A 26,120-nucleotide genomic window follows, 5' to 3' on the forward strand; every position below is an offset into this window, starting at 1 on the left:
TTTGACTTTAATCTTACCACACATGCTGCCTGCACGGCCTCCGACACACTGCCTGCGTTTGGGTCGCACCAAAAAATATGACACTGGAAATGCTGGCTGCCAGTGTCCATAATGAAGGCAAATGTGTGCACATCCCGCCCTACGCCCATGAAGGACAAGAAACGGACACGACACTCCACCAACACCTCCTCTTCCTCCTCCTGCACAGAGATGAATAAAACCAGAATAAGATGTGTGTCCTCGCTCTATACAAAATTAGACCTTTCCCTCTAAATAACAAGGATTTACACATTTATTTATCTGCCACTCTGCTGCAAAGACACATGAAGCCTCTTGCCTTTTCTTTAATGACGGCCAGAGTAGTGTCTGCTATACTCAATATGACAGGAGTCCAGTCCTCTTTCCCTGTGGAGGACACCAGGTTGTCTATAGCCCCATTTATAATGTCCATACCTGAGGACAAAGCACACAGATATCAGATCAGTGAGACAGAAAACGTCATTACAGTATGAGAGGGTGTTATGATCAGTTACAGTGCAGGTGTACCTATGGGGCGGGACACAGATGTCATACCAAGATACAGAACATGAAACTTCTGCACCAGCTCAGTCTTTGGCATGGGAAACTCTGCAGAGAGAAAACACACACACACACACACACACACACACACACACACACACACACACACACACACACACACACACACACACACACACACACACACACACACACACACACACTAATGAAAGTGCACCCACAGCTTGCCTGCAGGGGATTTTATCACACAACAACATCTAACGCAAAAACTCCAAAAGACAAGTCCAGGCATGATAATTGGTTTGAAAGTAGAGAAATAAACAAACACTGGTGAATATTTTAATATTTCAAGATGTTGTTGACATAGGGAGGGCATGAAAAATAGATTCACACACCAGCATGCAGGGTATCAGAGTTTCTTCATGAAAACAAGAACATCAGCTGTTCCTTTCTCTGCTTTAGTGAGTGAAGATGATCAAACATGTTTTATCACCTGCATTACATTCATCACAGAAGTTCAAACTGTTTACGCTCAGGATCCTGGGATAAACACATGGAGAAACTGACTGACACTCATAAGCCTGAGTTCATTCTGACAAAGTAAAGTGCAAGAGTATTTCAGAGAGTAAGTTCTCAATTTAGTGATTGGTTAGACTGTGAGAAAAAGGAATACAAATTCAACACCAAGATTTTTATTGTTTTGCTTTTTTTCCGATTTTGTTTTGACCCCTTGTTTTCAAATTTGATTAATTTTTGAAGTGGGTTTTCTAGTTTAGTTTTTAGTCTGAATTAGTTTTAGTTTAGTTTTAAAAGTTTTAGAATTTTTGTCTGGAAAAAAATGTGTAAGAAAAACTCAAAATATCACACCATTTTCAAAAATCTAATCACTGAGGACGGATGAACAAACATTCTCATACAACGAGAAAGCTCTGCATCAGTGTTGTCTACCCTATGATCGTCTTGTGGTCCATCACGCTGCCTGGTCGCTGTTTAGCTTCTGTTTCAGAAAATTCTTTTTACAGAGTGTGTTGCGTAAATTGCATTATTGTTTTTACTCTTCTGTGGTTGAAGCACAGCGTGTGGCCAACTCAGTGGTCAGTAGGGATGAAAATTGATAAGATTTTCTCAATACAGATACCCTTATTGTTTCTGCTTATTGATCTGATTCTTTATCGATTCCCTTATCAATTCCTGCTGTGAATTTTCTTGATACAAAAAGTAGCTTCACAGGTTTTCAACATGTCAACAACATTTAATTGAGTTTATACTGTAAGTAAATAAAATGTAATTGGTCCCTGAGTCTGGATAATTCTGGGCATAGTTATACAGAAACAGGTAAAAATTGCACACAATGTGACATTGATGTACTGATTTGTAATTTATTAATAATTCAAGTAGGCCATCTAGTGTCTCAAAGTGGTTATAGCAATGGTTTAAGTCGTTTGGAAGCTTTCCGTAGTTATGAAGTCAGCCATGAGCCTTTCAATTCCCTGTTGGCTTTTGACATTTGAAATTCTCAGTATTTTTTACAAAGAGTTGATGTGATATGTTTCTGTGATGAAAGTTGAAATTCTGTTCTGAAGCTGAACTTATACTGATGTATGCTAACTGCTAGCATATCAATGCAGTTTTCCATATACGTTAGCATTAAGCTTGCGCTATTTTGTTATTTTGGTAAATAAGGTGATTTATACCAATTCAAATGTACTGAATATGAATCTCCTGAGAAAGAGTGATGTATATTTATTTAAGAAGTCAGTTCTTCAGTAAAACTTCAAGCTGAAAATCCTGAATCAGCAATGATGTCACAGAACCCTAGGGCAGTGGTTCTCAAGTGTTCTCAGGATTCACCACTACAACCTCTTTGATGACACCTCAGTTTCTGGAAATTTTCGTTTAAGCGGGGGTCACAGCCAGCAGTCAGGTTTTACCTCCACCAGCTGTGCTGCTGTGTGACTCAACCACCATTAAAAACATGGCATCAAGAATGGAAATGAAGGCAAAGCAAAGACTTTTTGCCACAACTATTTTCCAGGGTCACATCTGTGACCTACTAATGACGCCTCTGTGGCCTAATGTTAGATCCTGACCTGGCAGTTGAGAACCAAAGTCCTGAAAAACACCTGCCCATCATCAAAAAGAGGAGAAGTTTAAGCGTCATGAAAGTACATTTGAAGTACATTTTGAAGCACAGTTTAAACAGTGATAAACCAGCCTGTATTAGAAATCTCCCCTTTGTGGAGTTTCATACCTGTTTTGCGCTATCCACACCTTAATTACTGAGTTCTAAAGATTAACAATTCATCATAAGCTCATCTCCATGTGATCGGTATGGACTCAATGAGGGGAATCAATCAGGGATAATTGCTTTTGCCTGGATTCACCTCATCAGTGTGCTCCATGAAAAACGTCCCTAATATCTCCCACTTTCAGTATTAGCTGCTGAAAAATGTGGTTTAGTGAGTTATGTGCAGTTTTTTTCTATTTATTAATTCCATATTAAAGCAGAGCTCAGACAGGCCAAGTCCAATGAGCACAGCAGGGCCATTATCCTGGTGTTGGCGCTCATCCCAAATCATTTGGTACTAATCTCTTTAAACGTGTCCCAACACAGGACAGCACAGTCCAAGCTGCCCTGAAGAGACATAATCCAGAGTAAAACAACGGCTCTTTCTACAGCTCATTTTGCCGTGAATGGATGAACTGGATACACACTTTTTTTTCAATATACTATGAGAACAAGCTCTTAAGTCTTAACAGATATGATGACTGTTTCTCCAACAGATTCTTTGATCCTGAGGTTGGGATGGGTGCTGTGGAGCACCAGGCCTCCCCTCAAAGAAACACTAATTAGGTTTTAATGAGGTTGGCTGCCTCTGTAAGTTAAGAGCAAATATAGTGCTTTTATATTCCCATCTTTGAGCTCCAAACCCCCTCGCTCAGCAGATACAGGCACCAGCTGAAGTTACAGTGCAGGATGAGTAGAGATGGCATTTTTTCCCTTTCTTCACATAATTACTCAGGACTGAGAGGAACAAGCAATGGGGTTTAACGAAATAGGAAACAGTGAATAGAATTAGCTCCGAGAGGATAAAGCTCAGAGATTGCGGAGCGAGAAGTTCTTCTGGCGTCAGCATTATTGGAGTGTGAGTGAACCAAACACTGCTATCTTTTCTATTAACAAATGTTCACAGTCACTCCTCGGGCAATAAGGTCATTATTAAAAAACATATACATGGTTACGGACCAGAAAATGTGTAATGTGAGACAAGAAATCTCAGAGGAGGAGTCAGCTCAGTGCTGACAAATCCAGTTCTCTTGCTGGAAAACTACAAAAGAAAATTTCAAAGACAAAACTGTGTGTGCAAATGTGTGTGTGTGTGTACCTTGTAGGGGTACATCTGAGCCTGTCTGGGAGGAGCTGCCAGCTGCAGCCTTGGCACTTTTCCTCTCAGCCATAATCTAGACCATAAGGGAGGGAAATGGATAGAGGAAAGGATAAAAAAAAACCCGGAAGAATGGGAGAAGAAAGAGGGGAGCATGAGAGACAAAAGAGACAGGACAAGTGATAAAAGAGAGGAAAGCAAGCACAATAAGCATCAATTATATCAGACGGTTTTAGAGGGAATAAAGCATAAATTCTCAGAGAAACACTGCACGTTTCTCTATACGTTCCTCCTCCCTTATCCCCCGCTTTGACCCATTTCTTTGTAATTAGGATGTAAATCTTTAAAATGGGGTCAGGAAAATATGCCTCCATTTTTGAAGGATTATTTCATAAAAGAAAAAAATCCCCACAACACTGTAGTTTTAAACCAGCATTACTCTGGGACTACTTTCAGCAGCAGAGTGAAAATTCAGAGCAGCAGGGCAGAAAATGTGGGTTTTTAATACTCATTGGACAAATCTGGTGCTTTGTGTCAGAAAAATAAGCTGTATGAAATGTAAGATGTGTCAGGTTCAATTTATAGCTGCTGTCGGTGTTTTAGGAGAGAATTTCTTGACAGGGAGCAAAATAAGAAATGCTCTATCTTTTAAATACTCTTTGCAATGATACATATGAATTGAACAGTCTCAAAGGAAGCTTTATTCCTCTTTTCTTCTGTTCTCCTGCTGCAGTGTGCACTCTCTCTGTCTCTGTCTCTGTCTGCATGGCCCCTGCACTGAGCTGCTGCACTTTCCTGCTACAGACACTTGATTAATTGTAGGTGTCATTAATCAAATCTTGAGGTGAGTCTGCATCTCTGTACACAAGGGAACATGTGACATGCACACACACACACACACACACACACACACACACACACACACACACACACACACACACACACACACACACACACACACACACACACACACACATACACACACAAAGGAAGAAAGCCCGCTCAGCAGGCTGCACAGCTGCAAGACTCGGGTCACCAAGTTCCTCTGCTGCAGTGAAGAGAAATAAATATATAAAATAGAACTAAGACAACTAAAATATTCAATATATGTGGTGTGAAGTGTTGTTGCACAGACATGCAGACTCTCTTTCTCCTGTAAGAGATAAGAAATTAACACCCTCTTCACTAAATGGGTCAATGTTCCTCTGGAGGAAAAAGATCTGTTGTTTCAGGTAGATTTATCCCTTACAAGGGCACTGCTGACCTGAGGACAAACTGCTCTTTCTTTGTGTACAGAGGGCCCTGTGTGTGTGTGTCTGAGTTTGTTGGGTGTCAGGAGGTTTCTAGTTTTTAAAAATGACAATGATTCTGCAGTAGTTCACACTGGCCTCCAGCAAAAACATTCATCAGCTTTCCACACGCTAGAGATTTCATTCGTCCTGCAGTCTAATGTTGCAAATTAAATTTTCAGATGGATGATACTAATCGGTTCAGATAAAAATCCAGGCAAACAAACACTCAACCAACGCCTGACTGGTAAAACAATTTCCTCTGCAATCTGTCACTCAGGAGTTAAACTGGCTGTTTCATTGTTTGCACTTCCGTTAATAAGAAGCATCTTTCACTCAGCAAAGTGCGCTCTGATCCATGAATGTTCTGTGATGTTATTGGTTTGAGGAAGAAACAGATTCATGCACTGAATTCTCCCACAGTCTACTGCTGTCAATACTGCAACGATACATCAGGGACAAAACGGGAAAATCTAGAGGGTCACTTGCTCGTATTTATTAACAGGCAGGCAGCTTTCTTAAGTGTAAAACTAAAGTGTAATCCTTTGGATTAATATTCCACTTTGTTGCGTACAAGAAAGGAGCACTTAGTATGCACACTGTCATTACACAAGATAATGGACAATAATGACGCCTGCAAGTATAAGTGTGCTCAACATTTTAAGACCTCATTTTTAAAATTCAGTCTGTTTCATAACTAAACAAAGATCCTCAAAGAAACTTCAGGATTAAAACTAACCATCAATTAATCAAATAGCCCTTGACCCTTTTTACTTTGAAGTTAATCAAAATCAGGGTGAACCTTTTAAAACTAGAAAAGCACTCAGAGAGCACAGACCTCTGCCAAGCATGTTGTGATTGTCACCAACACTTTAGTCTTACTTTAATGTTATACTCCCTTTCAGCAGACTGTTTGCTACAATTTGGTGTTAGTTGCAGGTTTGTACGATAACTTGTTACCTGAAAGTGTTGAAAATTTTGATGACCCAGTACATATTTTATATTTCAGATCTTAGTATGCAGAATATTTCCAGGATCTGGATTGTACTTTCACATCTGTCAAAAATTGTTGTGACCTTGTCTTGTATTGTTTTGCAAAGCAATCCGACCATTTATCATGGAGTTATTTATTCATACGGTGAAAACGGCCCTATCTCACAATGATAAAGAACCCTTTAACAAAGTCCTGGATCCAGACAGTGATCCAGATCACCTCCAAAATGTAATCACTTCTTCCTTATTCTATTTTGAACATTTCCTGAAAATTTCATCAAGATCCGTTTGTTACTTTTTGAATTATGTTTTTCATAGACAAACAGACAAACTCTCCCCAAAACATAACCTCCTTGGTGGAGATAACTATTAAACTGAAGTTATCAAAAATGTAAGATAACACAATGGTGTCAAAAGACTAAAACTAAATTAAGTGAATAAAAAGAATTTATGTCACAGTGGGATCATAAAACAGCAGCTCTCAAGAAAAAACAGGTTTAAGTATCTCATATGTCCTATATACTTAAAGTAGCACAGACCAGGTGACAACACCTACACAGAGTCAGGTAGGAGGACAGCACACTCTCCAACAAGTCTGTAGTGGACTTTAAAGAAGAGATGTTTCCACACTACCTGAATTTAAAAAAGTCTGACATTGTGTCCAACAGGGTGCACAAAAAGAAAGAAGATAATCATTTCTCATTATCAATGAGAAATGATAATGCTGGAGACAGTCAGGGCAGAAAAAGACAAATGGTATTTTAATAAGTGTAGAAATCTGTGCACACAATACTAAAATATCAGTCTGAATAAATTCATGGCTTCCGGGCTGCTGAAGTGATTTTTTTTGTCTGCACTATTATTGAATCGTTCTCAGTCTTTAACCTTTGGTCAGAAATTGAACAAGTAGTCAAACTAAACTGCCTGAATGCATAAAATTTAACAGTCTTTTTCAAAGTTAGGTTTTATCGGCTTACAAACTGCCACGTACAAGACAAGGTCATTGGAATTAGAGCGTTTTTGCCGTTTAAGTCTCCTTGTAATTTCAGTTTAATCCAACTTTTCAGACACAGTTTATTCCATGAACAACCGACTGTGAAGACATCAGAAAGAGAAGACAACGGCTCCTCCACATCTCTGCGCTCAGGAGGTAGACTGATGAAAACTGATTGGTTAAAGTGTTAAAGCATTATGTGTTTTAGTACAAGTTAAGCTTTTGCAAACCAAAAGCAACCCCCCTCCTCTGTCTCTCTCTGCCACACACACACACACACACACACACACACACACACACACACACACACACACACACACACACACACACACACACACACACACACACACACACACACACACACACACAGTGAAACTCTACATGTCTTCTGTAACCTGAATCTTATCTCCCTCTACTATAAAAGCTCTTAGACTCCCTCTGTCTTTCTCCTCTGCCCTCACTTCCTGGCAAAAAGATAAGAGAAGTCTTGTCAGGGCACTGGCTCTGTGCTGTTCACTCCTGGCTGTTTACTTCATACGGCACACTGTACGTGTAAAAGCAGCATCTAAGTTACAACCTCGAAGAGCAGCAGAAGATAACCGCATCAGCTGTGAAACATTTATGGTGTCTCTTCAGTCGTCTCCCTGATTAAAGCCTGATAGCTTGTTTCAAAGCTGCAGAGAAGCTCATTCACACAGAGGTGTCAGCGATAACGACACCCACCTTGGAGCAGATTTCGTGGAGACTTGTGGCGATGGCTGCGGCAGGGGTATCACATCGGAACACGTGGCACTTCAGCACCCGTGTGTTTTTGTCTCTCGCCACATAGGCAAAATCCCTGAGAAGAAAACACACAAAAGCACACATGAATTTATAAAATGTAAAACAAACCTTAAGGTAACTTTCATGCCACTCTCCACCAGACACAGTCAATGTTTTGCTCTGTGAGGAGACTTTTCTAGACCCATCCCTTCTCTTGCTTTCATGCATGGGCCAGAAAGATTTACCCATCGTTTTTTTCGCACTATCCAAAAATGCTTGCAGACAAACATAACAAACATTGAACACAGTTTCTATACTTTATTCTCTGTCACCAAAAAGATTTACATCTCAATATGGCCACCCTTTGCTTTTATCATAGCCTGGTGATGACCTGACACTACCTAGCATGAGCGCCGCACTGTCTCTGCATCAAGTTTTGACCATGACTTCATCAGAGCTGTCTTCAAAGCGGTGACACTGCTGTGAGATACTCTTGAGACCTCCCTCTCCAGGATAGACCAGATCACAAAGTCCATTGGATTGATGTCCTGACTTGACGGAGGCCACATGTTCTTGTCCCAGAAGCCAGGAAAGTGCTGCTTGCACCAGGCCCGTGTGACATTGGATGTGTGAGCTGGAGCACCGTCTTGTGTGAAGACATACTGGTTTCCAAACGCATTGGTTCACCAAGGCAACACTTTTTCTTCAAGCATTTGAAGGTACACCTGGCTGTTCACTTTCACACCCTCCTGAATGAAGACCAAAGGAGACTTTGAGACATCAGATGCAACAGCAGCCAACACCATGACTCCAGCTGGCTTCTGACAACAAAAATGAGCTCTGTAGCCTTCAGGTAGGTGCTGTGCATAAACCCTGTCATTCTGGGAATCGACCGCTGCCTGAACGGTGAAGATCTTCTCATCAGACCAAACCAGGACTTTGTCTGAGGCACTCTGGATCTCCTGCAGCATCATTTTCCCCCTGTCAAGTGGCTGAAATCAGTTGTCATTGTTGCATTTTTAGTGCTTTCAGTCCGAGATCCTGTTTGATGATTCTTCTCAGTGAAGTTCTTGAGATGTTCACTTCCTTTGCTGTTGTCCTCATGATCCAGCAAGGATTCCTTTGGATTCTCTTCCTCACCATCTCAACAACCCTTTTGGTCCGGACTGAACGTTTTCTTCCAGGGATTGGCTTGCTGGTGGTATTGCCACTCTCCTTGCATCGTTTCATGACATTGTAGACCAGGGGTGGGCAAACTTTTTGATTCGTGGGCCACAATGGGTTCTAACATTTGACAAAGGGGCCGGACCAGGAGCAGATGGATGGAGTGCTTTGGTAACTATCAGGGTATCATTCGTTCATTCCATATCTGTTTTAGAATCCAAAATCGGAAAACGAATAACGACTTGTTATTCAATTTTTCGTTTTCAAATCAAAAATCAGAAAACACGTAATGGTCTATTTTTCGCTGTTTTGATTTTGTTTTGAAATTAAAAATAGAATATGAGAGAATGGAATTATAATGGGATTTTTAATCTGTGTATGGTTCGTTCTTTCGTTATTCTGTTTCAAAACAACTATAAAAAAAAGGACTTGTTTTTTGTTTTTCTGTTCTAAAACCAAAACAAAATTAGTGAAAAACAGAAAAACAGAAAAACACGTTTTTTCTGTCCTGGTTTTAAAAATAAAAAAACAAAAAATAATAAAAGATTGTGTCAAAATTGTTTTTGTGATATTTTGATATTAAATGTGAACTCTCTATATAGAAAACATCAGAATTGCAGGGAAAATAAAACATTAACAAGGTTCATTCATTTAATTTTTTCATGTTTAGCGGGCCAGATTAAAACGTTTAACGGGCCGCATTTGGCCCCCAGGCTGTAGTTTGCCCATGCCTGTTGTAGACAGTCTTACGACAAACATTCACCTTTTTCATGGTTTGCATTGTTGTCAGTCCAGCCTCCTTCAAGGCCACAATCTGGTCGCACTTACCCTTCAATGCCATACTCGACAATGATTAGGAGTAAACAAATGAACTCAGGTACATCAAAAGCTTTGCCTTGTGAGAGATACTATCCAAAATTTTAAGTTTCTAGGACAAAAGCTAAGCAAACAAAATAGATATATATGATGGATAAATCTTTCTGGTCCACCTTGTACAGAGACGTGACGGATAAGTAGGGATACCGTTACAGGTGGGAGAAAAAAATGTATTTATCATAGTATCGGGATTTTTTTGTTTGACGATTTTAAATTGTAATTTTTTTGACCAAAATTTTTTGTCCAAGACCTTTATTTTAGTCTTTGTTTATAAGCTGGGTAGGAAAAGAGTTGAGATGCCAGATCCCTTAAACAAATCCTAAAAACTGACTCACATGTGATTTGCATTTTCGGGGGAAATATGATATAGCCTGTAGACATCACGGTCATCATTTAACTTCTTCACATGGTCTGGTGGTAAGAGAACTAAAAATCACAAAAATCAGGAATATCGAGGAATGGAAGAGTAGTTGTTTACATCAACACAAAAGAATAATTCAGTGTGCAGGGTTAGAGGAATGTGTGTATACAGTATGTGTCTAATCAGGGGAACACGGTGGAGTAATTCTGTTATTTAGGGCTGATAAAATGCCAGAGATAATAAATAACCTCTTTTCTTTTATAGGCCAATCACAGAATCTCATCTTATCGTAAATTAACATTTCTCTGAGCCTTAATGTTGTTCGCTCTGTCTCATAACACTCTTTAGTTCCACAAACTGTCACAAGAGACAGAGGTTTCATCCACTTCATTTTAATACACAGAAAAGCTACTTGTTTTCCAACGAATCGAGGTAATTTCCCTCCCAAAGTCTCCCAGTATTATTCCTCTGAGAGACGCTTTAGACTCTGCTGCATATTAAGATTAAATCATTCTTTCAGGGTTTTAAACATTTCTTCCCAGTGGACGTCTTTCTCAGGGCCAATACAGAAATATGATTACAAATTTGTATTATTTGTTCCCCTCAGCACCTTTTGCTTGTGTTTGCTGGGTTCAATTTTGGTATCATCAACAGCCTTATGATTAAATTCCACTTTAAACCCCTCCAGGTGGTTTGATTGAAATCATTTTGGTTTGAGTTTGTTTCACATCATTTCTTTGTTACTCTGTTGGTGTTGTCAGGAGGTGACTCTTTGACAAAAACTCTGTCCTTGGAGCTGTCACAACAAAAAGCTTTCCAACTCCATTTTCTGTCTGCACCTGTTTTGACTGTGAGATTACCAACAGAGGAGTAGACAGCAGGCAGAATAAGTTGCAACACATTTTTTGTTCAAATTCAAAAACAGAGACGACAGCTACCATTACCCCAATTTATATGATGACAGATGTTTACTCTTTTCCTCAGCTCTTTTCAAACGATTGCTGATGTAATTTAAACACATCCCTTTAATATTTTGTCTCTTATAACTTAGCTGATGTTGCTGCATTACTTCTGAAATTGGATGAGGTATTTTCTTTAACCTGATCAATGAAAATCTGTCAACAGAAAGAAATTTAAGTGTTTTCAGTCCCCAGTTTTTCCTCCATTGAAAATGGTGTTTGCCGGTTTTGGCAACTTTCACACACACTTTCACAGGGAGGTAGATGTGTGTTTCACTGCCCGAGGAAACAGTGGAGCAACACTCCACAGTTGTGCCACACGGCAGAGAAACGTGATGAGTGTGAAGGAGACAGAGGGGAGAGTGGGTAAGAGATGAAACATATAAAGACACAACCATATACACACACAGCAGATACACAGTCAGTCTCATTTTCCCCACTAACAGGTGAAACATGCTGCACAACAAAAGGAGATAATGAGCCAAAATTGACAAATCAAGAGTTGATTCAAATACAAAAGCATGCACAGAGGTTCCAAACAAAAAAAATCTGGGGGGTGTGACAAATGCAGTGCAAACATTAAAACTGCAAAGTGCAAAAAAACAAAAAACAAAATAGTCACACTGTGTTAACAACCACAACAGAAAAACTCTGTACATCAAACTGTCAACAGAAGTGGTTCAGGACTACAGGGGGCACCCTGGGTTTAATAAAGCTTTTATTATGAGGAGAATATTCAAAGAGCAGGCATCAGCTCATTGTTTATATTGTTCCTCTCACAGCTTGTAGTTGCTTTACATGATTCAGGGCTTAAACACTCTTTACTCATCTCCAGCTGGTGGCTCTGGAAATCCCTCATCTTAGCCTCTGTCTTCAACACTTCATGTCAGTTACTGTCTCTTTAAGACCTCCCAGACATTCCAGAACCCAGCATTCTGGAAGCCTCCTTCTCTGTTGCCATGCAACAAAGGTGTGCTCCTCTTTTTAAAATGAAAAAATTGTCCTCTTAAGGAAATTCACCAACTGGTAAAGAGACAGTCTAAACCAATCTGATGTGGATCTGTCTGAATACTCATGTGAATATTTGAAAAATCTTCCAGAGCAACATAAAGTCTCCTCAAGTGATTTTTCTCCAACTTACATTTACATAACAATTTAAAACATTTGTCACACCCAACATTTTGACTTGATATGTTTATTTTTTTAACATGTGGAAAAAAAACCCACAATACCGCTTCTTTGGAAATGAGTTTTCACTGCTTTCTTTTGTGTTTTTGATTTAAGTTTGTTCATAAATTTACAGCTATTCATTACACTTTTGTCTTCCTATATAAAACCAATCTGGTTGGTTGCTAGGCGCCGCCCTGTTGGCTATGGCTGCCTTTTGCAGCAGCTCTCTCTTCTTTGTCCGTTTTGTAATTTTTTTGGTCTCTTTTTCGTAATCTTTGTATTTGGAGTGAATCATTACTTGGCTCATTTGTTGGTCATGGACACCAAACTTTTTGTGGCTTCAGCGATATTTTTACTACTTTTTCTCCTGTGTTTATCTGGAGATCCTACATGTAACCATGGCTGAATTGTTTGCATGTGAACTCAGCTGTTAGCAGCCTGTAGCATGTCATTGCTAACTGGTGTAAGGCCTGATGTCTTCCCACAAGGTGAGGAGAAGGAGGTGAGGACGACGTGCTGGTTCTCAGGTGTGAGCTAAGAAGTGATGACATGGACTTGTCCTTCAATCTATCGCTTCAGGGAACGTAGGATCTATCTCCAATAAGATGGACAAGCTAGCCATGCTAACCCAGCAACAGAGGGAATACCAGAGGGCAGAGTAGCATCATGCTAATCACAGACATGGCTAATGGAGCAAACATCAGACACCAACGCCACATTGGAAGAGCTTCTGAAAATCTTTTGTGTATTTTTCCTTGACAGTCAGCACAGCAAACAGATAAACAGAGTCAAAGACCAAGGCAAGAACATGTAGAGACAAAAACTGGTGGTGTCGCCAGATGCAGCTGAATGGCTTCATGCACATACAAACACAGATATAGGCACACACCCACACTGCACGCTCCTAAATAACTACATGACACAAACAGAGATATGACAAACACAGCCGGCATTTATCACAGCAGGCTTTTTGTGTTTATGAGTCCATTATCCGGCCCGTCTCCTCTGCTTAATTGTGTGCTCACATACTTTGGGTCGATAATGCTCACTGCCTGTGGCCAGAGAGGAAAGTGCAATGGTCCTGTGTGTGTGTGTGTGTGTGTGTGTGTGTGTGTACATTCATTCAGGGACACTCAAGCAGTGTGTCACCAAAGCAGCATGAGTGGCCTTGCTTCACATACTACAAATGCCTCTTTTATGACTTCTGCACCCTCTCTGGGGGATCAAAATGCTATAAAGCAGCATGCAACTCTTAATAGGAAATAGCCTGTGGCCAGTCTGGCTCGCTGATGATTTAACACCAGTGATTTAGACCTCCAGTTACTTCCACTGCTCTCCTGCAAAGAGCAACAATGACTCTGGACGGAGCAGAGCCTCTGATTTGGTGCCTGATGTGACGGATGTGATTGCTCGAGAGAGAGCCGGTGGTGGCGGTGTTGGGTCTTGACACAATGATTACTGAACACAATGGAGAAGCAAAATCACACTTGAATACACCACAAAGAGCAATTACCTTTCTCTGGGTCCCAGGAAGCAAAAGGAGGTGTGAGGGAAAAGTGAGGAAAAGCAGGAAGGAAGCAGGAGGCAAGAATGAGGGATAGTGGAGGAAAAGTGAGGGGGAGGAAACAAGTTTAAGAAAGTTGATGAGAAGTTAAAAGATGACACAGGGGAGGAAAATGGGGAAGAAGAAAAAGAGGATTTCATATTAATACAGGCAACATTCTGAGTCAGAAACAGATGCATCACACTTTCACCTCAATCACTATCTTCCTGTAAGGTGTGTGTGCGTGTGTGATTTGTCTGTGTGCACAGGAGCTCAGTTTGTGTGCTTTTCATTTCACAGGCTTAGTATTCTGCTACTTTATGACACAGCACAGCTTTCCTGTTAAATATGCCAACACAGTCACACGCACACACACACCTTGTTACTGCAGCTTTTCCACCCCCTACTCCCCATTTCCCTCCATCGTTACCTCCTCTCAATCTCTCTTTCATCCTCCTTTTTTGCTTTCACTCTTTAATCTTCCCTACAGCTCTCTCCATCTCTGACTCCTCTGCTTGCTCTCTCTTTCCCTCCAAAACTGAAAAAAAAGATGCAACGCTGAAGGATTCATATCAACAGTGTAACTTATCACAGCCGCTCCCTTCGTATATTGTGCGACGCTCTGTTATCAGACACACTACAAAGGAGTCACAGGCTGAATAAAGAACAGAGGGCTGATTCAGACATCGAACGCCTTTGATTCTTTCATGATCCACTTAGCAAGAAGACGTGTGTGTGTGTGAGGGAGAGATGTTTGTGTGTGAGTGACAGCAGGTTGCAGATTATTTCGAAAACAGGAGTCATCAGAGTCAGATCTGCTGCTTCAGCTTGCTCCTAAAACAGCTGGTGGTCATTCACGTGCACACACACACACACACACACACACACACACACACACACACACACACACACACACACACACACACACACACACACACACACACACACACACACGCACACACACACACACACAAACACACACACACAGACAGAGGCTAAACCAAAACACTGATGGATAAAAGAAAGGCTTCAACGCTCCAACCGGCCACACGTGAATGTGTCAAACCTGTCACATTAATATGCATCTCTGCTCTTCTGTTTTGAATTTCATTTGTCTTTTCTTTTGTTCTGCCTCCCTTTACTTCCCATTCTGCTCCATTTACAATTCAGCTCCATTTAACAGTCACTCACTTTAGTGGAATTGGATTTTTTTGTATCCAAACTGTTAATACCCCCAAAAAAGCCTCTGCTGTCCATTTACCTTTCACCACACCCTTTTGTTTCCCCTCAGACGCTCGTTTCTGTTTGTCTGTCAGACTGAATATGCTGCAAAGGGTCCATCATTGGCAGAGACCAGAGCTTAAAACCCAAAAAAGACTCTGCAGCACTGTGGTATCCACACTGACTTCATTTCACCTTCGTCTCTTTGTTTTCACTCACTTTACTCACTGGAGCAAAGAAAACTTTAAACTCGGCACCCAGATTTATGGAAACTAAGTCACCTTTCACCAATTAAACCACCAGTTATTTTTTGTTATCATGTTAAAAAAAAAAAAGAACTAGGAAGAAAGCCTTTTAATGTCTGACATTTCTATAGCACTTTTCTCTGTGCTTCATGAACCATTCTGTCATCAACACAAACACAGGACAGGCAGAGGTTTGGATGAAAACTGAAACACGTGACCATCAGGAAACACACAGCTTTTTATAAAGGGACCATGTTCACGATTAAACACAGATGTTACCATTTGATTTGTTGTACCAGAGTTAGCTTAAAGCTAACTGCCATCTGCAGTACCTTTGCAGGTTAACAGTTTAAGTTTGTTTGGAGCACAAAGCTTTATGAGTAAAGGTGATATCAGAAATCTTCCTTTCAATAGATCCACAAAGCAGAATATGCTGTGTTATAGTGGCATAAAGTTAAGCTCTGCAGTTAAAAACAGGATATCATTAATAAGTAAACACACTAAAAATAAATCAACTGTAACTGGAGCCATGAGTGGATGAAGAGCGAGAGAGGACAGAATGAAAATTTAACCAGTTTAGACTCAGTGACTCTGAGCCTGGGCTGCATCAGTCCAAACCTCAGGCTGTAACAAGGATTTTAGAATGATCTACGTCCTAAATAAGTTAAGTTTTGATTTAAAATTTGCTTTCATTTGAGTTTTCTTTCTTGCTCAGACATGTGTCTAATGTTTACATCATTCACCACACTGCTTAATCACTGCATGTCTTTCTGCAGGAACAATGTCTGGAAGGATGGAGTGTAAGAAGGAGGTGGCTGTTGGACTTGATATAAACTGATTTTAAACAATTATCAACAATTTTCAGCAAATGCAACAGAAAGATGTAACTCAAGTCCAGGGACGGAGCCAGGATTTCAATTTTTGGTGGGCCTTAAATTATAAAAGTTAGTAAATAACTATGACTTTATAGATATATGTACAGTATTGTTACAATGTATGTTTTAAAGATTACTTTGTTGCTTTACGATCCTTTAGTGTTTGATAAAATTTTATAAAATTTAAGTTCATCAGATGGCAATGTCTCTCAATGGTATCACCCAAAAAGTAGTGCTCTAATGCACCAATCAGCTGCGCCACCTCAACTGTCCACGTATTATAGGGTATAAGAGCAGCAACATTAACCAGGTTAAATAAAAGACAAAAAACTACAGTGTTTCCCAAAATCATTCTCCAGTCCTACCAGTATAACATGAGGCTGAATGAGTCATAGCTTCTTTACCAACAGGCTAAAAGATCGCCAAACTTGGCTCATTTCATAAAGACTGGGCATCTAACAATAACAAACCAGGAGTAAAGTGACACAATTGTATAATATTTCTCTTTAAAAAAGATTTTTAAAAAGCAAATAAAGAAAAAAAGTTTTATCAAAGAAAAGTTTGAGGTGAGCCTGTGAGAAAGAGGGTGAGCCTGGGACCATTGGGCCCACCCATGTACCCGCCCCTGCTCAAGTCCCATCTTCAGAGACTGACGCAGCATCAGTACTTGTACTTCCTTAATGCTGTCTGTAATGTCCAATGTTTAAAAAAACCCTCTGAATTCAAATAATTAAATCATGAGTAATCAATCTAGACAAAGTTCTCAGATCTTCCTTCTCACAAACCACAGACATTCATTAACAGGGTAGAGAAGCACAGTCTATAACGATCTGATGTTTGGTGTCTGTGCTGTGTGTATGTTTAGAATTTCAGCTGAGGATTAATAAAGTTCATCTTCTTCTTTTAACACTTTCCTGTGAAATATACTAATGATCTAAATTTAACGTACAGAAGTACCCTCTGGAGGTGTCGGTCAATCCCAGCTTTTTAGGGGTGTGCCCCATGTATAGATATACAGAAACTATACCATCTCTGTAAATAGCGATTGCTGTTTTGACTCCCAGCTGTGATCCTTCCTTGCATGTCTCCCCCTGCTTTTTGCTTCTTGCCTCCTTTCCTGTCTCTCTTCAGCTGTTCTATCAATGAAGGCCAAAACATCCAGAAAGTAAGTCAGTTGTGGTGCCAGTTATGTAACACTGGTGGGGAATGTGGTATTACTTTTCATTGTTTGATTCATTTGCCAGCACAAGAGCTTGAGCCTCAGCCCGAGGATTTATATGATGTACTAAAAATATCAAATAACCCTTGTGTAAACCTAAAGACAGTGTTGGCTTACTTCATTATCATAGGTTAGCTTATTTCAACAGAAACTGGGATCTTTGACTAAACCCTCCCAAGTGGTTTGGTAGCATATTTGTGATGATATCTCCTGTCACTTGTTCTCTGCACCTGTCTCGATTGTCTTTTTGGAGTTGGTTTCTGGCTGCCTCCTGCGTCATTTAGCTTGGAGAATATACTGATCTGCCTGTTTGCTTTATGTACGCTTTAGAAGAAATATAGAATATTTTCTATGGGAGAGTAGACAGAGGACACAGGAGGTGTGGATCCACTGAACATTGTCTTTGCAAAGGCAGAAAAAGAGGGAAACTTGGAGAGAAACCATGGATCACAGTGCCATTAAGGTGCATTTCTCCCTGACCTCAGCTAACACACAAGGGTTACATGAGGTAAAGCCAGACAGGCAGTAAATCAGCCAACATCTAAAAATGAATGACACATGGACCTGAGAAATGTTGGAAGAGATTTTTGGCAGGAAAGTGAAGAGACATAGATAAAAACGTCTAGAGAGAGGAGTGATGGAGGCAGGAAGCCAAGGAGCCAGAATCAAAAATGAAAGTGTAGCAGAGAGGAATGGGAACGAGGTGTGAGACTCAGGGGGGTCTGAATGGAAGAGGGAGAGGTGGAGAGAAGAAAAGAAGAGGTAAAAAGAGGTATGAGATGAAAGGTATGAAAGCTCCAAAGCAGAGAGATGAGTTAAAGCTAGACTCCCACCCCTCATGTTGTTCTTTTTCTCTCCCTGTGTGCTCCACATATTTCCAGAGCTGAGGAGAGGAGGACTGACTCACTACTATCCATCTCTCTTTGATCCTGATGGCTGTGAGGCAGGAGAGGACACGTACGACTCACAGATTGAATTAGTTTGCGGCTGCAGATGTACGGTGTTGAGCTGGGTTAAAGAAAGTGGTACAGAACCATCAATGAGAGCGGCTTTGACATCAGACACCCACTACTGTAGTAAGAGTAACATTAGCATATGTACCACTGAACGAAAATCCCACCCTCACATACCTCAACACCGTCTCAGACTGTGATATCTAAAGCCTCTTCTTGGTAGTTTTATTTTTCTATGTGTTTCAGATGCACTTTACCTTCAAAGATTCAGCCATTCTATTCTGTGTTTCACTAATATGAAACGATGGCACCAAATGTAAAAAGAGGGAGAAGAAAATCTATATCGTAAACCACTGCAGATCACTGATGCTGACGTTGCTTCTTGTTCTGGTTTTCTGCATGATTAAGACTATTGATTGTAAGCATAGATTCGAAAAAGCTGCAACTCAAACCTGATTTACTCGACTTGCATTTGAGCAAATATTCTCAGGATTAGATGCAGCTGGTAGGAATGAGAAGCTGAAGTCAGAACCTTTGTAAATGTACGCGCCAAATGGAGAAGCTGATTTTTCTGACTGATTCAGGGTAGAATAGCATGCTACAGGCAGATGGGTCAACATGCTGCTAGTTTGTATTCTAGTGATGTTACAACAATCTGAATGTATCTGTACTCTTCAGTCGGATCATAAATGAGCAGACTGTCAGAGTTAATGTCTCCAACACTGTGTGTCGTTAAAGTGTTGTGACAGCAAAAAGATAATCTCTCTCTTTTTTCTATGAGTTAGTAATTACAGTATCATTCCTGCACGTCTGCAATGAATCATCTCAATCTCTGTCAATACTGGTGGAAATACATTGACAGAAAAAACGTTGAGAAATTCAATTTTTGTGAAAACAAATATAATTCACAACTTTAAATCTTAGTGAAGTTTTAGGCTTTCATTCTGCACCTTTGCCAGGAACAATCAACAGTCTGATTTTGACTGCACAGAAGAGAAAGAGGGAAAGAATTATTGAAGGTCTTTTTTAATGAGAACAAACGATTGTCATCCCTGGCCGGTCCACCAGCTCCGAACTGTGATTAGTAACGTCAAAGTCAGACTCATTCCAGCTTAGCTGTTCAGACTAAAGATGCATTACAAATTGGTGAATGGACTGTGCTTTTATAGAGCTTCTCTAGTCTTCAGACCATTCAAAGTACTTTTACAGAAGCTGCTATGTGAAGCGGCAGGATTCAACTAAAGCACCATTTAATTGAGGCTCAACCAATATGTTTGATGTCCAACCTCAGTTTCGTATGAGCAAAAAACACAGATTTCAGAAACTTTTTACAGCAGCGTGAAGAAAGACAGAGATAACTAGAAAAGCACTCAGAGTTCAGACCTCTGCCAAGCATATTGTGATTGTCACTTAACACTTTAGTCCTACTTTAATGTCATACTCCCTTTCAGCAGACTGTCTGCTACAATCTGGTGTTCGTTGCAGGTTTGTATGATAATTTTTTACCTGAAAGGATAAAATTATGATGGCCCAGTACATATTTCATATTCTGAATCATAGTGTCCAGAATATTGCCAGGATCAGGATGGTACTTTTACATTTGTCAGAAATGATTGTGACCTTGTCTTGTATTGTTTTGCCAAACAATCCAACCATATATGGTGGGGTTGTATCCACATTTGGGGAAAACTATGGAATTAGATTTGTGTCAAAAAGAATCAAGGAAAAAAATTTAAATTGCAAAAAATATATACAAATTTGAGAGATATAATCTAACTCAAGCAAAAAATGTTTTAATTGCAATCAAGATATTCGTGTAATTGTGTAAATAATTATACTTTTACTTTTCTTATCATTAGTTATTTTGTTTACAGTTCTGTCTTTTTTTCTCACTGATCAGATTTTCGTTCTCAATGTCAGCTTTTTCGTTTGCGCTGCCTGAATTTTTGATTGCGATTTTTGGCACAAACCTCTCGAGTGGGTGACACCCCTTGCCCTGGATGTTGTTCTGTGTGGCTGAATTCTGAATGCTTGATGAATTCTATTTAATTGGAATGATAAATTGCATCGTGACATTAGGAAGGAAGGTGGCCACAGCAGTAACTATTCTTACCAAGGAGCCGAAAACAAATGCCTATTGTACGTTATCCAACGTCCCGTTTATTTGCTAATAGGTTACAGCTTTCTCAGCAAAGAGATTTGTGGCCTGCGCCAGTCTGACACAAATCTAATTCCATATAAAACAGCCCTATCTCATCATTAAAAAAAATCCTGGATCCAGATGGTGGTCCGAATCACCTCCAAAATTGAATTCCTTCTTTCTTATCCGAGTTTCAACATTTTCTTAAAATTTCATGAAGGTCCGTTGGTAACGTTTGATTTATGTTGTTCACAGACAAACCTACAGACAAACAAACTCTCCCAAAAACATAACTTCCTTGGCGGAGGTAAAAATGTAGGCCAATGCATCAGAATGGAAAATTCAAGATTCAAGATTTTTCTTCATTTTCAGCAGCCAACCCTGTTTGATGTGGTCTAACTCAGGTATTTCTGTTCTCAGGTATTTTCTGTTCTCTGTTCCTTTAAACAAAGCTGCTGAGTTTTCCCGTCTTAAACATGCATAGAACGCCACCACTTGAATCTTTTCTCATCTTTATTTTAAAAAGAGGCTTTAAAATGACTCAGAATTAGAGTAAAGTCCCAGCTCAAACTTCACTTTTCCCATCTTCATCCAGTCACTACAACAATTGGAAAACTTTTTGCTCGCTAGCTCAAACATTTATTTTCCCCAACCATACTCTGTATTTAAATTCAAGTGTTTGTGAAGCACTGTGAAGAGGACTACTTTACTCTGCATCTTCAGGTGCTTATACTGTGAGATAAAACATGAGAGAAGCTCTGCTAAAACTTTTAAGAGGCAGTGAAAACAACACAATCATAACTTGTTCCCTGTCCGCTCTGCTGTATTTTCTCCGCTCGGTAACTTCCAGTATCGCTCAGCAGAGACTCGTGTTCTCTCTCAACCATCTGTCCCGCACACACCGACACACACACAGAGCGCTGTGTCATCACACACACACTTCACTCAGACTTCAATTATCAAACAGCTTTACAGAGTGTCTGGGTAGAGCTTGGTGATATGCTAATGCTCTTACATATGCTAATAGCACAGCCAGATGCAGATTAGAAATGTCTGAGGAGGAAGATCCTGTGACTCTGCTGTCAGTGTGAAGCAGACAACCAGGTGTGTGTACACTAAGTGAGTGTGTGTGTGTGTGTGTGTGTGTGTGTGTGTGTGTGTGTGTGTGTGTGTGTGTGTGTGTGTGTGTGTGTGTGTGTGTGTGTGTGTGTGTGTGTGTGTGTGTGTGTGTGTGTGTGTGTGTGTGTGTGTGTATTATCCTTATTGAGTGAAACTATATGGGTAACTCTATGACTGCTGACAGGGTTGTGCCTTTGGCATAAGTCCAAAGTGGATGCTGACATGATCCAGTTTCACAGTGAGATTCATCATTAAAGAAGAGAACAACAGCTGGTGTGTGATTTAGAGGAATGCCCCTTTCATCACATCGCAAAGACAACACCAAAACACCTGGCAGGAATTTTAAAATCCACCAACTTTCTCTTTTTTAATTATTCTTCTTTGCAAAGCTTTTCTTTGTTGCACCAGCGGGAAACTCATGGGCTTATTTTAAACTCTAATGCAGCATAACACTATCCCTTTAAAGAAATTTACTCTGCATTTTTCTTGGGATGATAATAAAATCAACACAAAGGGCAAAGTAATCATAAAAACACTACAGTCATATTCATAAAAATTACAAGATGCAGTAAATCGGGCTTCAAGCTCCCGGTTTAAGTGCTGGAAAATGAAATATCTATGCTGTCAAAGCTTGCAAAAGTATCTATTAACAGACTCATTTGATGGTCTTTGGTAATCCACGCCTTTTCTCCGGGGAAATTCTTCATATTTATTTGTCCAAACCTAATAAACATCACCGAACACCGCTGTGAGTGTACCGTTTTTAAATTAGACCCCAGGGTGCTGATAATTGTGTTTGCAGGAACCAGCATATGTTGCCCGTAATTTGAGCTAATTGTAGTTTATTATAATGGAATGTAGAAAATAGTGATATAAGAAAACAATTAAACTTAACCATAAAACCAGATATAAGAGATGCAAAGTGTACACTTTAAAGAGCTATTCGTCGTGAAGTACAGAGCTGCTGACAGATATTGATTCGCTTTCACTCTGCAGCTGCAGCAGCTCTATTGATGATATGTTAGCGTCACTATCTGGTATTTACAGAGCTGTCTGTAGCCTGCTTAGATATCCAATATTTTAATTAGAGCCTCACTAATTCTGGGATCTTCAGGATTCTACCATTAGCAATATTCAAGAGTTTGAATCAAATATTGACACATACGTGAATAATGAGTTTTACCACCAACACATTGAAAGGAACTTCTAACCCTTTCTGCCCCCAGACAAAAAAAGTGCTTAAAGTTGCATCATAACCAATAAACAATAGAAGTTACGACTCATCAAGGTTCTTTTTATGAGATAAGTGACGCAGCTTAATGCTCACATGTAGGCAGGTTTATCAAAGAGGAAGTGAACAGTTTGGCATCAACTTTTTGGGGGGGTTAAGGTGGACTGACTTTGCCATTATATTGTCACTTACAGTGTAGACATGTGTAATGTCTGTTTACCCTTAAAGGTACAATGTGCAGAAAAAGGACTGTTAATTAGGGATGCACAGATATGAAAATTTTGTCCAATACAGATATCTGATATTGATATTGCTATTATGGCTAATAACCAATATTGACCGATATCAATATTGGTAAAAAAAAACAATCTGAGATGATGTGTGGAGGTAGATCAGAGAGAAAGAGTGGCGTGATCGTGGGAAAAGACGACCACGGAGAGGATATGAGAATGGAGTGCCTGAGATGAACGCAATAAAAAAAGTATGTCTTGTCAGTTTTTTGGATCAAAAACGGGATGAAAGATCTAAAAGAAGAGAGTCCACTCTTCTTAGGTAGTTTTGGTGTTTACATAGTCATAGAAAACAATATTATTTGGGTCCTGAACAAGCGGCAACCTCCAGTCTGGGAATATGAGACAATGCGGAAGTGCTAAAAATCTGCTGTTTGTCAAGTCAGCTTGAGGCTGGCTCTGGAAGTGACGGAAGTCACATACACACCAAGCCAAAAAAAGCCATTTTCAAAGCAGAAATTAACCTATTTACAGCCTGGTTCAAAAAACGTCTCCTGTCTGAGTCGCTAATTTTACTATTGGCACCCACTGTACGGGGGGTGAATTTTTGCTAACATCGGCGAGACTATGCTCATGTTTTACACAGCCTATGATCCTGAAGGATTCTCCAAGATGCCTTGAAATGGCCGGCAGCTAATGTGTAAATATCGGCCCCATTTATACATTGGCCGATGCCAGTATGTTGAAAAAAATGAATGACATTGGCCGATAACGATATTGACACCAATATATCATGCATTCTTACTATTAATCAAAATCTAGCGGTCAGGTTCTAGATTAAAACACCATCCCACTCACTACTCCTGTCAGTAAAGGACGGTGGCCTGTAAAGATGAGAGGCTCCTGTGATGCAAACTAAGTATGATCCTTCATTTGTCAAATTTTTATAATAAATGTCTATTAATGTAAAAGCTTTTGCATTCAACAACCACTCTTATCTTTTTCATCTACCAGCTGATGCAGTATAAATACTGAAGTGCACATTATTAACTTGTCTGACCTGTGCTCCTGTATAAACATGAGGGTAGAGATAGATCTAAATTGCTCAACTTAAATTAAAAACAAATAATTTCCATGTGCAGGCGAGCAATTTAAAAACTCCATTAATATATCATATTCCGATTCTACCAAACCTGTTCTGCTAAGTACCACTAAGTAAACACAGCTTCTTTAAAAGGCCTGCAGCTAGCCCATAAAATCAAGTTAGTTTTCAAGATGACATCAAAGCAATTTAAACTTATCACAAAAATGTGAACTGAGCTGATGTATTTTGTATACATTTTTCTTTGTGTTGATCAAACAGATGAGATTTGTGGTGAACTTAGTGCTTGTGGTGGTCTTCTTTTTTATAATAGACTGATCCAGGCTGCCGGTCTGATCTTTAATGCAAATCTGAAGTAAAACTCTTCTGGCTCCAGAAACATAAACACAAAAATTACTGAACTATCAGTCCTTTCTCCTAACTTTTAGCAAGAAACAACATTTCCTAAAGCTTCAATTCTTAAATGTTTAACTATTCCTTAAGTAGTGGGGCAGCACAACGACAACAAAGAGTCTTTGGAGGGGGTTTTGGAGTTCATTTGGATCCAGCTAAACATTACACCATTAAAACCTCCAGCACCCTCAGTAGCTGTGGAGTACTTACAGCCTGCGCGACAATCAAGCGAGGTAAACCCCTATGCGACCTGATGAATAAGTCATGGCCCACAGTCATTTGGTCTAATGTTGAATGTCTGTGCATAATTACCTCTCTCCACTGTAAACTTGTTTACAGCACCAGGATGAGCGGTAAAACGAGCATTCAGGGCCAGCAGGCACAGCACAGGAGGAGGAGGAGGAGGAAGAGGGGGAGGAAGAAACCCTCTTTGCATCTTTGCGTCACATGACACACATTCACACTCGTACACAGAAAAAAAACACACTCACAAGCACCATCGTACCCTGAGGCAGCAAAGAAATAGGACAAAAATCAAGTTGAACTGAAAATAAAGCTGTTGTCTGCGGTGTATTGAGCAGCAAACGCAGCACACAATGCTGCTGGTGTCATCTGACAGACAGGTGATGCTGTTTACAGCAGCAGCCAAACCTCAGCTTGATTAAACTCACAGCACCTCTGAGCATTTTCTGCGAAAACACACGCAGTCTCAAAGTCGATGATGAGAATTAGTGTTAAAGTGAAACAGGCTTTATGCTCACGCAGCTTTGTGACCCACTTCCAGACGTTCAGAGAGGGAGGGGCAACAAGCTGAGGGATGCACACACACCGTACTCATGAGTCAATACTTGTCTTATTTCATTAGATATTTAAGAGCAGGGAAAGGTGGGTGAGCAAGTGAAACTGAAAGGCAGCATGAGTGTGTGTCATGTGTGTGTATGTGTATGTGAGGGGGCGAGGTATGTCAAGGAAGACGAGGGATTCTGGGTGGGTGGGAGAGGGAGAAAGATGATGTCCTGCTGTTCTCTCTACTCTTGATCATTTATACATCACACTGCACTGGTGTGTGTGTGTGTGTGCGCGCCTGAGTGTGTGTGTGTGTGTGTGTGTGTGTTATATTTGTAGACAATCACCAATCTTCTCAGCTGAGACAAAGCATCAGTGAGATGTCACATCAGCAGGATGCTCCCATTCATGTACATTACTGATGTGTGTGTGTGTGAGAGTGTGTGTGAGAGAGAGAATCAGAGCGATAAAGAGAGTGTGTGGGAGAGCGCAGGGATTTGGTGTCAGGTTAGCGTGGAGTTACACACAGCTCTGCTCACAGTGCGCCTGGGATCATGCTGTATACATGTAAC

The 26,120-nt window shown here is 40.1% G+C and overlaps 1 protein-coding gene across 1 annotated transcript in view; it reads right to left on the reverse strand.

The window, feature by feature from the left end:
- apbb2a (amyloid beta (A4) precursor protein-binding, family B, member 2a) overlaps positions 1–26,120 on the reverse strand; it is a 49,553-nt gene that overhangs the window by 2,143 nt on the left and 21,290 nt on the right. Inside the window, exons 9-13 of the mRNA XM_074674507.1 lie at positions 7,923–8,037; positions 3,924–3,999; positions 547–627; positions 338–453; positions 18–200 (exon numbers count right to left, since the gene is read on the reverse strand). Of these exons, the coding sequence (XP_074530608.1) occupies positions 18–200; positions 338–453; positions 547–627; positions 3,924–3,999; positions 7,923–8,037 (571 nt within the window). The remainder of the gene's footprint in view (positions 1–17; positions 201–337; positions 454–546; positions 628–3,923; positions 4,000–7,922; positions 8,038–26,120) is intronic.

This window comes from Halichoeres trimaculatus, unplaced genomic scaffold (genome assembly GCF_033239565.1).
Source record: "Halichoeres trimaculatus isolate MK-OKI-2021-1 unplaced genomic scaffold, fHalTri1.1 fHalTri1_scaffold_7, whole genome shotgun sequence".
Classification (NCBI taxonomy): domain Eukaryota; kingdom Metazoa; phylum Chordata; class Actinopteri; order Labriformes; family Labridae; genus Halichoeres; species Halichoeres trimaculatus.